The sequence below is a fragment of the Scyliorhinus torazame genome, chromosome 17 (genome assembly GCF_047496885.1).
Source record: "Scyliorhinus torazame isolate Kashiwa2021f chromosome 17, sScyTor2.1, whole genome shotgun sequence".
In the NCBI taxonomy this organism is placed as follows: domain Eukaryota; kingdom Metazoa; phylum Chordata; class Chondrichthyes; order Carcharhiniformes; family Scyliorhinidae; genus Scyliorhinus; species Scyliorhinus torazame.
The window spans coordinates 180,147,279-180,162,605 of NC_092723.1; the positions used below are offsets into that span (position 1 = coordinate 180,147,279).

The window sequence follows — 15,327 nt, forward strand, 5'->3', positions numbered from 1 at the left end:
CTCTTGACAGATTTGACCCAGCAAAGAACTCGCTCCCGCAATGAAATGGCAAATTGGACCTGGATGTCATAATTTGCATGTTTAAGGACCATTGCGACATGGTCCTTACCGACTATATTTAAAAGTATGAAGGACACCTTATTTATAGAGAGCATACATTTTGTGAAGAAGCACTCCCATACCAGGGCTGACATGGTGATAGTACACATTAAGGAATCTACACACCGGCTTACCCAAGTGAATGGGTGAACAGTCCTGTGACATATGCAGACATCCGTGTCTCTCCAGATTTATAATGTCAACTCTTTGGAATATGTATAATCTCTACGCAGGTCATCTGGAAGATTGTGAAAGCTGCAGAGCAAATTGAATACTCAATGTGCTATGGCTGTTCAGTTTCCATGTACAAGGTGATGTGTTGGGTGTTCTTGATCACAAACAGGTCACGAACACTGGAAGTGGTGCAGCTCTATTTTATTATAAGGTTAACTATATTAACATATTTGAACTGTGGGTAAATGCAATACCAGCTTTAATTGTTGACCCTTGCCTAGTCCTAACCAGGTGATGCACTCAGCACATGGTGAATGTCTGTGTTGCAGGCTGTGAGCTCTGTGCTACTGAGCTGGCTGCTACTAGAATGAACGGGAACTCTCCTGTCCCCTGTCTTTATAGTGCGTGTGCTCTCACTGGTGATTGGCTGCGGTGTTGTGCATGCTGATTGGTCCCACTGCATGTCCATCAGTATGTGTGTGTGTGTCTGCACCATGATATACTGGTGTATATTATGACATCCCCCCTTTTATATAAACAACATGTGCCTGCGTGACAATAAATATCGTGTAGTGAATGTAACTGACTATGCGTGCGTGTTATTTACATGACTATGTTCATGAGGCTAATCTATTTACACGGGAAGGTGCCTGGTGCAGAGAAATAGGGTGTCATACCAACAACGAAATGAACATTATATACAAACTACTGGAACGATGAAACAGGATAACAGAACAGATCAAAGAGTCCAACATCGTAAAACTCATAAGTCAAGTCTCTGAGGTGGCCGACGAATTCTGGTTGACCGTCAGGGTGGCACACCACTCGTCGTCTGGATCAATGCTGTGCACCGACAGCGGCTGGTGGTTTTGATTCTGGGACAGCCTGTTCTTTGTTATAACAGCGACTCAAAAAGGCTCCCTCGGGTCCTCGGTGTCACTGATCTGCGGGAAGTCGGAATCGGACTCGGTGAACGTGGGTCGAATTGCCCGAACGTTCCTGCGAGGCTGGCTGAAGCGATGCAAATTGGCAGGCTGAGCTGCTCGACAGCAGGCAGCATAGTGGCCAAGTCTGCCACATCGTAGGCATTGTCACGATTTTGCAGGATATTGCCGCTTTAAATGGGTGGAGCCACAGTTGCCGCACGTCGTGACGTCAGTACGCTCGTTGCGCCACCGCGCATGCGCGGTGCGGTCCTGCGTGGTGCACACCTGCGCATTGCGTTCCTCCACGTCACCGTCCCCTCGTTTGGCGCGTACAAGCGCAGGAGGCCGCGAAAAGCGCGCGAAATGGCTGCCCTCATCCAGGCTGCAGCCTTGGAGGTGTTCAATTGTTTGGACCCGTTCCGCCTCGTGGGGATCTTGCCGCGCCGTTTCAGCCATCTGTATGTGGGAGTACCGGCTGGTGGCATTTTCATGCAGGACACAGGTCTCAATGGCAGTCGCTAGGGTGAGTTACTTAATTTTGAGGAGCTGCTGACGCAGGGAGTCCGACAGAACACCAAGTACGACCTGGTCGCATATCGTGGAGTCGGAGGTGAGCCCGTAGCCGCAGGACTGCGCAAGGATGCGGAGGTGTGTTAAAAAGGATTGGAAAGGCTCGTCCTTACCCTGCAAGCGCTGCTGGAACAGGTATCTTTCAAAGCTTTCATTGACCTCTATGCTGAAGTGGGTATTGAATTTGAGGAGAACCGTCTTTTACTTTGTCTTGTCCTCGTCGTCTGCGAATGTGAGGGAGTTGAAGATGTGGATGGCGTGTTGCCCGGCCGTGGAGAGGAGCAGAGCAATCTTCCTGGTGTCCGAGGCGTTCTCCCTGTCCGTGGCTTCGAGGGAGAGCTGGAAGCGCTGTTTAAAAATCTTCCAATTGACCCCGAGATTGCCGGCGATGCGGAGCGGCGGCGGCGGGTTGATGTTCTCCATACTTCAGGATGCCGGAATGCTGATTAGCTGCAGGTGGGTCTCAGAAGTGCTAGTATGCAACCACTCCTTGTACCATGATGTGTTGGGTGTTCTGGATCACAAACAGGCCACCAACACTGGAAGTGGTGCAACTCTATTTTATTATAAGGTTAACTATATTAACATACTTGAACTGTGGGTAAATGCAATACCAGCTTTCACTGTTGACCCTTGCCTAGTCCTAACCAGGTGATGCACTCAGCACATGGTGAATGCCTGTGTTGCAGGCTGTGAGCTCTGTGCTCCGAGCTGGCTGCTACTAGAATGAGCGGGAACTCTCCTGTCCCCTGTCTTTATAGTGCGTGTGCTCTCACTGGTGATTGGCTGCGGTGTTGTGTATGCTGATTGGTCCCACTGCATGTCCATCAGTGTGTGTGTGTGTCTGCACCATAATATACTGGGTATATCATGACACAAGGTAATGTCTGAAAGTAGATAGAGAGCACGTTTAGAAGCAGTCGTCCCCTGAGAACAAAGATATATTTCCAATGGAACTATAATGCTGATGCATCATGATTCTGTTCCAGCCCAGCTACAGCCAGTGAGAAGGATTTTCAATTACCAACTGCGAAAGCAATCGATCATTACCTGAGCCTTACTGTAACACAGTCAGGATGATATTGGACTGCAAATAATTCTGTACGTGGGATTTAGGCTCGTGGTGAGCATTTCCTTGTGCTTTTCAACCCCAAGTGACCGCACCTTTTATACCGACACAATGACCCTGCGTTAACTCTGTTTACTCATTCAGAATGTCCTGGCAGTTTATTGCACACAAAGGGAATGGAATTAATTTCACTGTTGCGCATTCTATGTTGGCAAAATTAGTGTTAGGTCTGTGAATTCATTACAGTAATCTCTCACACCTGACATGCATCGGAAATACACCTGAATCCATGCTGAGTCGGCTGGGTTTTAGTCACTTGTAATGGGAGCCCAGCTTGAAAAGGTGGAATCAGATAACTATATGGACATGTGGATCTTGTGTCTGCTTGGGGTCCTTTCTACCATATTTAACTTCACAGGCACGAGAGCCGCCCAATCTGAAACCCAGCCACAAATCCTTGGGTAGGGACAGTCAGACGGGAGGCTGCGCCAATATTACTTAATCTCAGCTGTGGGTTTTTGCAGCTATTTCTGATTGTGTTTTTTGCTACATGTAGAAGAGGCTTGTCCACACTTATCACTCGGGGACCACATTTGCATATTTTCTCACTCATGGGGCCAATGAGCCAATTTCAAACCGCCAAGGGGCTGGCTTCCCCGTTGCAGCTGCCAAAATCGACGCCAGACCCTCACCGATTCTGGGACCCGGCGAGCAGCGATGCCGAGCGGAACTCCCGGCTCCCTCAGCGAATACGGCCAGAGAAATGGCCGGGTCCTTGGCTGCGTATGCGCCTGCCGACGGCCTGCAACGGTCACGCCATGGAGCTGGCCATGCACGGACCCCACCCGCCATCCGCGACCCCACAGGACACCCCCCGCCAGTTCCCCCAGCCCTCGCGGAAGCCCCCTGCCCCCCCGGTCAGCAGCATGGATCCCGCGCGAGTGCGACGGCGCTGGACACAGTCCGCAGCTGCCATGCCTGGTTCCCGACCATTCAGATCTCACGTCAACCGCGCGGTCGGAAACACGGCACATTGGGTGCGAAGCATCATGGGAGGGCCTGCCGGTGATGCGCCAACCCCGTTGCAACGGCGCGCGACGCGGTGATTTCTGAAGGGGGGGGAGACATTTTACAGAAAAAACGTTGTGGGTTTAAGGGAAAAAACAATTGAGGGCAGAAGTACTGCAATGTTGTAACAATAAATTAAATTTTAAAACAGTAAGAAAATGACAAGAGTGTGTGTGGGTGAGTGTGAGTGGGTGAGTGTGTGGGTGAGTGTGAGTGGGTCAGTGTGTGGGTGAGTGTGAGAGGGTCAGTGTGTGGGTGAGTGTGAGAGGGTCAGTGTGTGGGTGAGTGTGAGAGGGTCAGTGTGTGGGTGAGTGTGAGAGGGTCAGTGTGTGGGTGAGTGTGAGAGGGTCAGTGTGTGTGGGTGAGTGTGAGCGGGTCAGTGTGTGGGTGAGTGTGAGAGGGTCAGTGTGTGGGTGAGTGTGAGTGGGTCAGTGTGTGGGTGAGTGTGAGTGGGTCAGTGTGTGTGGGTGAGAGGGTCAGTGTGAGTGGGTGAGTGTGTGTGGGTGAGTGTGAGAGGGTCAGTGTGTGGGTGAGTGTGAGAGGGTCAGTGTGTGGGTGAGTGTGAGAGGGTCAGTGTGTGGGTGAGTGTGAGAGGGTCAGTGTGTGGGTGAGTGTGAGAGGGTCAGTGTGTGTGGGTGAGTGTGAGCGGGTCAGTGTGTGGGTGAGTGTGAGAGGGTCAGTGTGTGGGTGAGTGTGAGTGGGTCAGTGTGTGGGTGAGTGTGAGTGGGTCAGTGTGTGTGGGTGAGAGGGTCAGTGTGAGTGGGTGAGTGTGTGGGTGAGTGTGAGTGGGTGAGTGTGAGTGGGTGAGTGTGAGTGGGTCAGTGTGTGGGTGAGTGTGAGTGGGTCAGTATGTGTGGGTCAGTGTGAGGGGGTCAGTGTGTGGGTGAGTGTGAGAGGGTCAGTGTGTGTGGGTGAGAGGGTCAGTGTGTGGGTGAGTATGAGTGGGTCAGTGTGTGTGGGTGAGTGTGACCGGGTCAGTGTGTGGGTGAGTGTGAGACGGTCAGTGTGTGTGGGTGAGTGTGTGTGGGTGAGTGTGAGAGGGTCAGTGTGTGGGTGAGTGTGAGAGGGTCAGTGTGTGGGTGAGTGTGAGAGGGTCAGTGTGTGGGTGAGTGTGAGAGGGTCAGTGTGTGGGTGAGTGTGAGAGGGTCAGTGTGTGTGGGTGAGTGTGAGCGGGTCAGTGTGTGGGTGAGTGTGAGAGGGTCAGTGTGTGGGTGAGTGTGAGTGGGTCAGTGTGTGGGTGAGTGTGAGTGGGTCAGTGTGTGTGGGTGAGAGGGTCAGTGTGAGTGGGTGAGTGTGTGGGTGAGTGTGAGTGGGTGAGTGTGAGTGGGTGAGTGTGAGTGGGTCAGTGTGTGGGTGAGTGTGAGTGGGTCAGTATGTGTGGGTCAGTGTGAGGGGGTCAGTGTGTGGGTGAGTGTGAGAGGGTCAGTGTGTGTGGGTGAGAGGGTCAGTGTGTGGGTGAGTATGAGTGGGTCAGTGTGTGTGGGTGAGTGTGAGCGGGTCAGTGTGTGGGTGAGTGTGAGAGGGTCAGTGTGTGTGGGTGAGTGTGAGCGGGTCAGTGTGTGGGTGAGTGTGAGAGGGTCAGTGTGTGGGTGAGTGTGAGTGGGTCAGTGTGTGGGTGAGTGTGAGTGGGTCAGTGTGTGTGGGTGAGAGGATCAGTGTGAGTGGGTGAGTGTGTGGGTGAGTGTGAGTGGGTGAGTGTGAGTGGGTGAGTGTGAGTGGGTCAGTGTGTGGGTGAGTGTGAGTGGGTCAGTATGTGTGGGTCAGTGTGAGGGGGTCAGTGTGTGGGTGAGTGTGAGAGGGTCAGTGTGTGTGGGTGAGAGGGTCAGTGTGTGGGTGAGTATGAGTGGGTCAGTGTGTGGGTCAGTGTGAGTGGGTAAGTGTGTGTGGGTATGTGTGAGAGGGTCAGTGTGTGAGGGTGAGAGGGTCAGTGTGTGGGTGAGTGTGAGAGGGTCAGTGTGTGGGTGAGTGTGAGAGGGTCTGAGTGTGTGGGTGAGTGTGAGAGGGTCAGTGTGTGTGGGTGAGAGGGTCAGTGTGTGTGGGTGAGTGTGAGAGGGTCAGTGTGTGGGTGAGTGTGAGTGGGTCAGTGTGTGTGGGTGAGAGGGTCAGTGTATGTGGGTATGTGTGAGAGGGTCTGAGTGTGGGTGGGTGTGAGAGGGACTGAGTGTGAGTGGGTGAGTGTGTGGGTGAGTGTGAGAGGGTCAGTGTGTGTGGGTGAGAGGGTCAGTGTGTGGGTGAGTATGAGTGGGTCAGTGTGTGGGTCAGTGTGAGTGGGTAAGTGTGTGTGGGTATGTGTGAGAGGGTCAGTGTGTGAGGGTGAGAGGGTCAGTGTGTGGGTGAGTGTGAGAGGGTCAGTGTGTGGGTGAGTGTGAGAGGGTCTGAGTGTGTGGGTGAGTGTGAGAGGGTCAGTGTGTGTGGGTGAGAGGGTCAGTGTGTGTGGGTGAGTGTGAGAGGGTCAGTGTGTGGGTGAGTGTGAGTGGGTCAGTGTGTGTGGGTGAGAGGGTCAGTGTATGTGGGTATGTGTGAGAGGGTCTGAGTGTGGGTGGGTGTGAGAGGGACTGAGTGTGAGTGGGTGAGTGTGTGGGTGAGTGTGAGTGGGTCAGTGTGTGGGTGAGTGTGAGAGGGCCAGTGTTTCTGGATGAGTGTGAGTGGGTCAGTGTGTGGGTGAGTGTGAGTGGGTCAGTGTGTGGGTGAGTGTGAGAGGGTCAGTGTGTGTGGGTGAGAGGGTCAGTGTATGTGGGTATGTGTGAGAGGGTCTGAGTGTGGGTGGGTGTGAGAGGGCCTGAGTGTGAGTGGGTGAGTGTGTGGGTGAGTGTGAGTGGGTCAGTGTGTGGGTGAGTGTGAGAGGGCCAGTGTGTGTGGGTGAGTGTGAGTGGGTCAGTGTGTGGTTGAGTGTGAGTGGGTCAGTGTGTGGGTGAGTGTGAGTGGGTCAGTGTGTGGGTGAGTGTGAGAGGGTCAGTGTGTGGGTGAGTGTGAGTGGGTCAGTGTGTGGGTGAGTGTGAGAGGGTCAGTGTGTGGGTGAGTGTGAGTGGGTAAGTGTATGGGTGAGTGTGAGAGGCTCTGAGTGTGGGTGTGTGTGAGAGGGTCTGAGTGTGGGTGAGTGGGAGTGGGTGAGTGTGTGGGTGAGTGTGAGAGGGTCAGTGTGTGGGTGAGTGTGAGTGGGTCAGTGTGTGGGTGAGTGTGAGAGGGTCAGTGTGTGGGTGAGTGTGAGTGGGTCAGTGTGTGGGTGAGTGTGAGTGGGTCAGTATATGTGGGTGAGTGTGAGTGGATCAGTGTGTGGGTGAGTGTGAGGGGGTCAGTGTGTGGGTGAGTGTGAGTGGGTCAGTGTGTGGGTGAGTGTGAGAGGGCCAGTGTGTGTGGGTGAGTGTGAGTGGGTCAGTGTGTGGGTGAGTGGGAGTGGGTGAGTGTGTGGGTGAGTGTGAGAGGGTCAGTGTGTGGGTGAGTGCGAGAGGGTCTGAGTGTGTGGGTGAGTGTGAGTGTGAGTAGGTCAGTGTGTGGGTGAGTGTGAGTGGGTCAGTGTGTGTGGGTCAGTGTGAGGGGGTCAGTGTGTGGGTGAGTGTGAGTGGGTCAGTGTGTGGATGAGTGTGAGAGAGTCTGTGTTGAGATGGGAGACTTCAACTTCCCCAATATTGACTGGGACTTACTTAGTGCCAGGGGCTTTGACGGGGCAGAGTTTGTAAGGAGCATCCAGGAGGACTTCTTAAAACAATATGTAGACAAGTCCAACTAGGGAAGGGGCTGTACTGGACCTGTTATTGGGGAATGAGCCCAGCCAGGTGGGAGAAGTTTCAGTAGGGGAGCATTTCGGGAACAGTGACCACAATTCAGTAAGTTTTAAAGTGCTGGTGGTCAAGGATAAGAGTGCTCCTAGGGTGAATGTGCTAAATTGGGGGAAGGCTAATTATAACAGTATTACCGGGAACTGAAGAACCTAGATTGGGGGCGGATGTTTGAGGGTAAATCAACATCTGACATGTGGGAGGCTTTCAAGTGTCAGTTGAAAGGAATTCAGGACCGGCATGTTCCTGTCAGGAAGAAGGTTAAATACGGCAATTTTCGGGAACCTTGGATAACGAGAGAAATTGTAGGCCTCGTCAAAAAGAAAAAGGAGGCATTTGTCAGGACTAAAAGGCTGGGAACAGACAAAGCCTGTGTGGAATATAAGGAAAGTAGGAAGGAACTTAAGCAAGGAGTCAGGAGGGCTAGAAGGGGTCACGAAAAGTCATTGGCAAATAGGGTTAAGGAAAATCCCAAGGCTTTTTACACGTACATAAAAAGCAAGAGGGTAGCCAGGGAAAGGGTTGGCCCACTGAAGGACAGGGGACGGAATCTATGTGTGGAGCCAGAGGAAATGGGCGAGGTACTAAATGAATACTTTGCATCAGTATTCACCAAAGAGAAGGAATTGGTGGATGTTGAGTCTGGAGAAGTGTGTGTAGATAGCCTGGGTTACATTGAGATAAAAAAAAACGAGGTGTTGGGCATCTTGAAACATATTAAGGTAGATAAGTCCCCAGGGCCTGATGGGATCTACCCCAGAATACTGAAGGAGGCTGGAGAGGAAATTGCTGAGGCCTTGACAGAAATCTTTGGATCCATGCTGGCCTCCTGAAGGGCTCGGAATGACTGCTCCCGGGCCTGTTGACGCCGTCGGGATCAGAGAATCCTGCCCAGGGAAACGGTACTCAAAATATTGGGATTGGGATTGAGGGCAGGCATGTCCCCCGGGCCTGATGCTCTAAATCCGAGGGTGCTGAAAGAAATGGGAGCAGAGATATTGGAATGATTGATTACAATAGGCCCAAAATTCCCTGGACATGGGAAAGGTTCCAGTGGATCGGAAAATGCTAACCTAACGCCCTTATTCAAAAAGAGAGCGAGGCAAAATGTGGGAAATTACAGACCAGTTAGCTTAACATCTGTTGTTGGGAAACTGTTGGAATCAATTACCAAGGCAGTAATGTCAGGATATTTGGAAAGTCAAAACGCTATCCCTCAGAGTCAGCAGGGTTTTATGAATGGCAAATCATGTTTCACTAATTTGCTAGAGTTTTTCGAAGGTGTAATAAGCAAAGTAGATAATGGGGATGCTGTAGATGTAGTATACCTGGACTTCCGGAAGGCGTTTGATAAGATGCTGCACAGAAGGTTAACACACCAGGTTAGATCACATGGGATTAGGGGTAATTTATTGGCTTGCATAGAAGACTGACTGACAGACAGAAGACAGAGAGTTGAGATAAATGGGTCTTTTCCTGGTTGACAAGATGTAACTAGTGGGGTTCCACAGGGTTCGGTCCTTGGGCCCCAGCTACTTATAATCTATATAAATGACATGGATACAGGGATAGAAGGTTCTCTAGTCAAATATGCAGATGACACAAAAATAGGTGGGACAGTAAGTAAAATGAGGAAATCAGAACCTTACAAATAGATATAGATAGGTTAGGAGAGTGGGCCAAAATGTGGCAGGTGCAGTTTAATGTGGATAAGTGTGAGGTCATGTATTTTGGTCTGAAAAATGGGAAGGCAACTTATTATCTAAATGGGGAGAGATTTTGGGGTGTCCGGTGCAGAGGGATCTGGGGGTTCTCATTCATGAGTCACAGAAAACTAGTATGCACGTACAGCAACTTTACAAGGCACTGGTGAGACCGCACCTGGGGTACTGAGCACAGTTTTGGTCCCATTATTTGAGGAACGATGTAGTGGTATTGGAGGCAGTTCAGAGGAGGTTCACTGGATTGATTCCAGAGATAGGAGGCGGGAGTCTCCACGCCGGCAGGAAAACTGGCGCCAACCACTCTGGCGTCAACAGCTCCCGAAAGTGCGTAATTCGCCGCATTTTCGGTGGCTCGGTGGACGCCGGAGTGGTTGGCGCCACTCCAACCGGCGGCGAAAGGCCGGCGCGAGTTCGTGCATGCGCGGACCGTCCGGCGTATTTCCGCACATGCGCGGAGGTCCTCGGGCAATATGGCGGAGCCTACAGGGGCCCGGCGCGGAGGAAAGAAGTCCCCCCCACGAAACCAGCCCGCCCGCAGATCGGTTGGCCCCAATCGCGGGCCAGGCCACCGTGGGGGGCCCCCCCAGGGTCGGATCCCCCCGCACCCCCCCCCCGAGGACTCCCCCCGCACACGCACCTGCCACGTCCCGCTGTGCGTGAGGTGAGCAATTCACGCCGGCGGGACTAGCGAAAACTGGACGGCCGCTCGGCCCATCGGGGCCTGGAGAATCGCCGGGGGCGAGGGCGTTGTCAACGGCCCCCAACCAGCGTGGCAGGAATCCCGTCGACCCCCGAAAAATGGCGCCGGAGAATAGGGAAGCCAGCGTCGGGGCGGCGGGGCGGGATTCACGCCTCCCCCCGGGGATTCTCCGACCCGGCAAGAGGTCGGAGAATGCCGGCCGAGGGGTTTGTCGTATGAAGAGAGATTGAACAGTTTAGGCCTATATTCTCCAGAGCTTAGATGAATGAGGGGAGATCAAATTGAGGGAAAGAAAATGATAAAAGGGATCGATAAAGTAGATGTGGAGCGGATGCTTCCATTTGTGGGGCATTCGAAAACGAGAGGTCATAGACTTAGGAGATGAGGTAGCAAATTTAAAACCGTTTTGAAGAGAAACTATTTCTCCCAAAGGGTTGTGAATCTGGGGAATTCGCTACCCCAGAGTGTGGTGCATGCTGGGACAGTGAGTAAATTTAAGGAGGAGTTAGACAGGTTTTTAATTGGTAACGGGTTGAAGGGTTATGGAGAATGGGCAGGACAGTGGCGTTAAGGCCAGGATGAGATCAGCGATGATCGAATGGCGGAGCAGACTCGTACCAGCCTCCCCGAACAGGCGCCGGAATGTGGCGACTAGGGGCTTTTCACAGTAACTTCATTTGAAGCCTACTTGTGACAATAAGCGATTTTCCTTTCATTTTTCATTTCATTTCATTCATTCAGGCTCGATGGGCCAGATAGCCTAATTCTGCTCCTATATCTTAAGAACTTATGAACCACACTGTGAAAGAGCTATTTCTCATTGACTCAGCGAAAGAAGGGAGAGATTTAATGTGAGTTGCCCATTGCTTCTACCTGTGTTACACTATTGCAAAGTTAAGATCTATCTGACCACTTGTAGTTTATGGTATAATTGCGGTAGACTTCCTGATGTTCCAGCTTACTTTAAATGAAATCCTTTTAACTGTAGGCGTGAGGGGCATTCCTCTGGTTATAACTAAAATCTGGGGGGGGATTCTCTGATATTGAGGCCAAGTGTTCGCGCCGTCGTGAACGCCGTCGCAAACAGGGCCTGGACACGACCTATTCTGGCCCCAACATGGAGTCGGTGTTCTGGGGCCGCGCGTGGAAGGAGGTAGGCCCGGGGAGGGAGAGGCCGGCCCGCCGATCGGTGGGCCCCGATCGCGGGCCAGACCCCATCGGAGCCCACCCCGGTGAAGGAGCCCTCCCCCCGCCCCACAGGCCGGCCCCCCCCCCAGCGTTCCCGCAGAGTTCCCGCCGGCAGCGACCAGGGGTGGACGGTGCCGGCGGGAACCTTTCATGTCGTAGCGGCCGCTCGGCCCATCCGGGCCGGAGAATCGCCGATCGCCGGTTCTCCGAGCGGCCCGGTGCGAATCGCGCACCGCTGGTTTCGGAGGGGGGGGGGGGGGAGAATCGCGTGCGGGGGTCAGGGCGGCATGGCGCGATTTGCGCGACGCCACAGTGATTCTCCCACCTGGCGTGGGGGGGGGGGGGGGGGGAGAATAGCGCCCCTGGTGTTTGTGCACAATTCAAGGCAAGACACAAATCAATATCTGTCCAACCTACCCAGCATGCATAAACATATAGGTGAAGAACCTCCAAACGTGAGCTCTATATCCTGGATGATAGACCAGCGGACTCTTCATGTAGTCTGGGTGGTAGGTTTGTAAAACCCACTTATTTAGCATGGCTCCGTAGCAGATAAATATAACAATCTGAAAGAGAAATATCATTTTAAAAATTGGCATTCAATTTACTCAATCTCTTCTCACAGAAAACCTCAACAAATTAAACCAGCAACTTGCAAAACCCAGGTAAATAAATAAATGACAAATTACTAAGAGTAGGGCAATAACTTCATAAGAATAAAATGAATTTTAAAAAAAAAATCTGTCGCACCTCTAGATTGTTTATATATTTATATTTTACTTCATGCCATATTCAACTCTAGTAAAAAGGAGATTTGCTCCCAGGCTTCATCCATTACTATTTTCTAAACTGAATCTTCCGAATGGACCGATTAAAATGAAATGTTCATAGGCTCAATTTGAAATTGCCTTCCTGCGAAACACCGCCTCCTCCTGACGTCAGCGCGCTGACCCCGGAGAATATATTTTTAAAAATCCAATTCCGTCTTCCAGCATCCACTTGAATTTGCTCAATGTCTGAGCCTGCAGAACTCGCTCTGATAGTGAATGTTAGAGATTAAAAAGATTCACAATACTTTGAGCTAAGTAATTCCTCCTCATCTATGTCTAAAATCGTTGCGCTGTAATTTGCTGACTAGATCCCCAGTGTGTAAACCACCCATCTGAGGAAAACTTACATTCTGCATCTGCGCTGTGGAGTCCTGAGAGAATAATGCCTGTTTCAATGAGGTCATTTCTCATTCTTCGCTACTTTAGATGATGGAATAAAACCCGAGGCACACCTCACGCATTAAAGGTCAGGAACAATGGTGGGTCGCAAACGTCGGCTGGCGTGGATCACGAAGGTCAGCCAGCGTGGGTCCTGAAGAATGGCGGTTGGTAAAAATAGGTCCCGGGCAAAAAAGTTTGAAAAACACTGATCTAGAAGGAAAAGGGCAGCAGACACAAGGGAACATCACCCCCTGGAAGTTCCCCGCCAAGCCACACGGAATCCTGACTTGGAAATATATCAGCCGTTCCTTCACTGTCACTGGGCCAAAATCCTGTAACTTCCTCCCCAGCAGCACGGTGGGTGTGCCTACACCACTCGGACTGCAGCGGTTCAAGACGGCCGCTCACCGCCACCTTCTCAAGGGCGATTGGGGATGGTCAATAAATGCTGTCCTAGTCAGCGAAGCCCAGATCCCGTAAATGAATTTAATAAATGCCTCTAGCCCTCTAGGATGTAAGTGCTCTCCAATGCTGATCTCTTGAACACACCGACTTTAACAACACCTCCACTGGCAACTAGGACTTCAGTTGCCAAGGCCCTAATCTCTGGAATCTCCTCCATTATCCTCTCTGTCTTTCTTCCTTCCTTTCCTCATTCAATAATCTCCTTGAAACCTACTTCTTTGACTAACATCTCGGTCATCGGTCAAATTTTGTTCGGCAGCACTCCTGTGAAGTGTCTTTGGGGTATTTTACCACATTAAAGGTGTTGTGAATTCGACACTATGCAACCCAAACAATGCAACTTATAAATGAAGCAGAAAAGCACTTTTGATTAAATATCTTGTGAATCACTTTTGTGCCATGTAAATGTCAGGGTTTGAGGTTTCGAAAAGTTCCTAGTGGCTGACTGTGTCCTTTTCTTCCGACATATTTTTCCACTTTTAATGACAGACACTTTGTTTAATGCAGTTTAATGTCTGTCCATGTCTGTCCAGCAGTATCCATTATCCTTGCTATAAAAATACAGTAAGAAGAAATTGATGGCGGAAACTCCGTAATGTATTACGGGAAACGAAAAAGCCTCTTTTGGAGGGAGCGTAGACTGAAGATGGAACTACAACATTATCCCTGATTTTACCAACACCCTAAAGGCAACAGATGTGTCAACAACCTGAATGCGCTGGAATGGAAACCATGGGCGGAATTCCCCCCCCCCCCCCCCACGCCGGGTGGGAGAATCACCGGGGCGCCGTGCGTGTCCCGCCACACCGTCCCGACGCCCGCACGCGATTCTCCCATCCCCCCCCCCCACAAACCGGCGCGGCGAGAATCACAGCTGGCCGCTGGGAGAATCGTCGCTCGCCGTTTGTAACGGGCAAGCGGCGATTCGCTGGCCCGGATGGGCCGAGCGGCCTGCCCAATACGACGGGTTCCCACCGGCGCTGTCCACACCTGGTCGCTGCCGGCGGGAACAGCGCGGGAACGCTGGGGGGGGACGGCCTGTGGGGGGGGGGGGGGGGGAAGGGGGTTCCTGCTCCGGGGGGGCCTCAAATGGGGTCTGCCCTGCGATCGGCGCCATCCGATCGGCGGGCCGGCCTCTCTGAAGGAGGACCTCCTTTGTTCCGCCGCCCCGCAAGATCCATCCGACATCTTCTTGCGGGGTGGCCTCGGGGAGGACGGCAACCACGCATGCACGGGTGACGCCAGTTACGCGGCGCCGGCCACGTCATTTACGCAGCGCCGCTTTTACGCGGCGCCAACGCCCGGCGCGCGTAAATGTTGTGACGCCGCTCCTAGCACCCCGGGGGCGGGAGAATAGGGGGCTGGCAGCGGGCTCCGACGCCAGAGTGAAACACTCCGGTTTTCACTCCGGCGTCAGCACTTAGACTCCCGATGGGAGAATTGCGCCCGATGTTTTCACCAATAAATAGACCTGCTTTTTAGGATTGGATAGGGTGGACAGTGAGAGCCTTTTTCCTCGGATGGTGATGTCTAGCACGAGGGGACATAGCTTTAAATTGAGGGCAGATAGATATAGGACAGATGTCAGAGGTAGGTTCTTTACTCAGAGAGTAGTAAGGGCGTTGAATGCCCTGCCTGCAACAGTAGTGGACTCGCCAACACTAAGGGCATTCAAATGGTCATTGGATAGACATATGGACGATAAGGGAATAGTGTAGATGGGCTTTAGAGTGGTTTCACAGGTCGGCGCAACATCGAGGGCCGAAGGGCCTGTACTGCACTGTAATGTTCTATGTTCATTGTAAATGGGCAGCACGGTAACACAGTGGTTAGCACTGTTGCTTCACAGCGCCAGGGTTCCAGGTTCGATTCCCAGCTTGGGTCACTGTCTGTGCGGAGTCTGCACATTCTCCCCGTGTCTGCGTGCGTTTCCTCCGGGTGCTCCGGTTTCCTCCCACAAGTTCCGAAAGACGTGCTTGTTAGGTGAATTGGACATTTTGAATTCTCCCTCTGTGTACCCGAACAGGCGGCGGAGTGAAGCCTGGACAAATAATCTGGAGACGTGAGTTCAGATCTCACCGTGGCATCTGGGCAGTTAATTAAATAAATCTGGAATTAAGAGCTTTTATCAGTGATAGTGTCCTTGAAACAACCGGATCCTTGTGATATTAATACAGAGATGGAAACCTGGCGGCCTGACTCGGACTGGCCAGATATGACTCCAGACTCCCAGAAAATGTGGTTGGCTCTTAGCTGCAGAAATGGCCAAGCAAGATAATCAGTTACGTCAAAGCTGCTATGATGGATGGATTGCAGCAGTTCAAGGAGATGTCTCCACGCCACCTTTTCAAGAGCAA

At 52.1% G+C, this 15,327-nt stretch overlaps 1 protein-coding gene across 4 annotated transcripts in view; it reads right to left on the reverse strand.

The window, feature by feature from the left end:
• rhbdl1 (rhomboid, veinlet-like 1 (Drosophila)) overlaps positions 1 to 15,327 on the reverse strand; it is a 333,009-nt gene that overhangs the window by 82,359 nt on the left and 235,323 nt on the right. For all 4 annotated transcript variants that reach the window (XM_072481756.1, XM_072481757.1, XM_072481755.1 and 1 more), the window contains one exon: positions 11,712 to 11,860. In XM_072481756.1, coding sequence (XP_072337857.1) covers positions 11,712 to 11,860 — 149 coding nt within the window. The remainder of the gene's footprint in view (positions 1 to 11,711; positions 11,861 to 15,327) is intronic.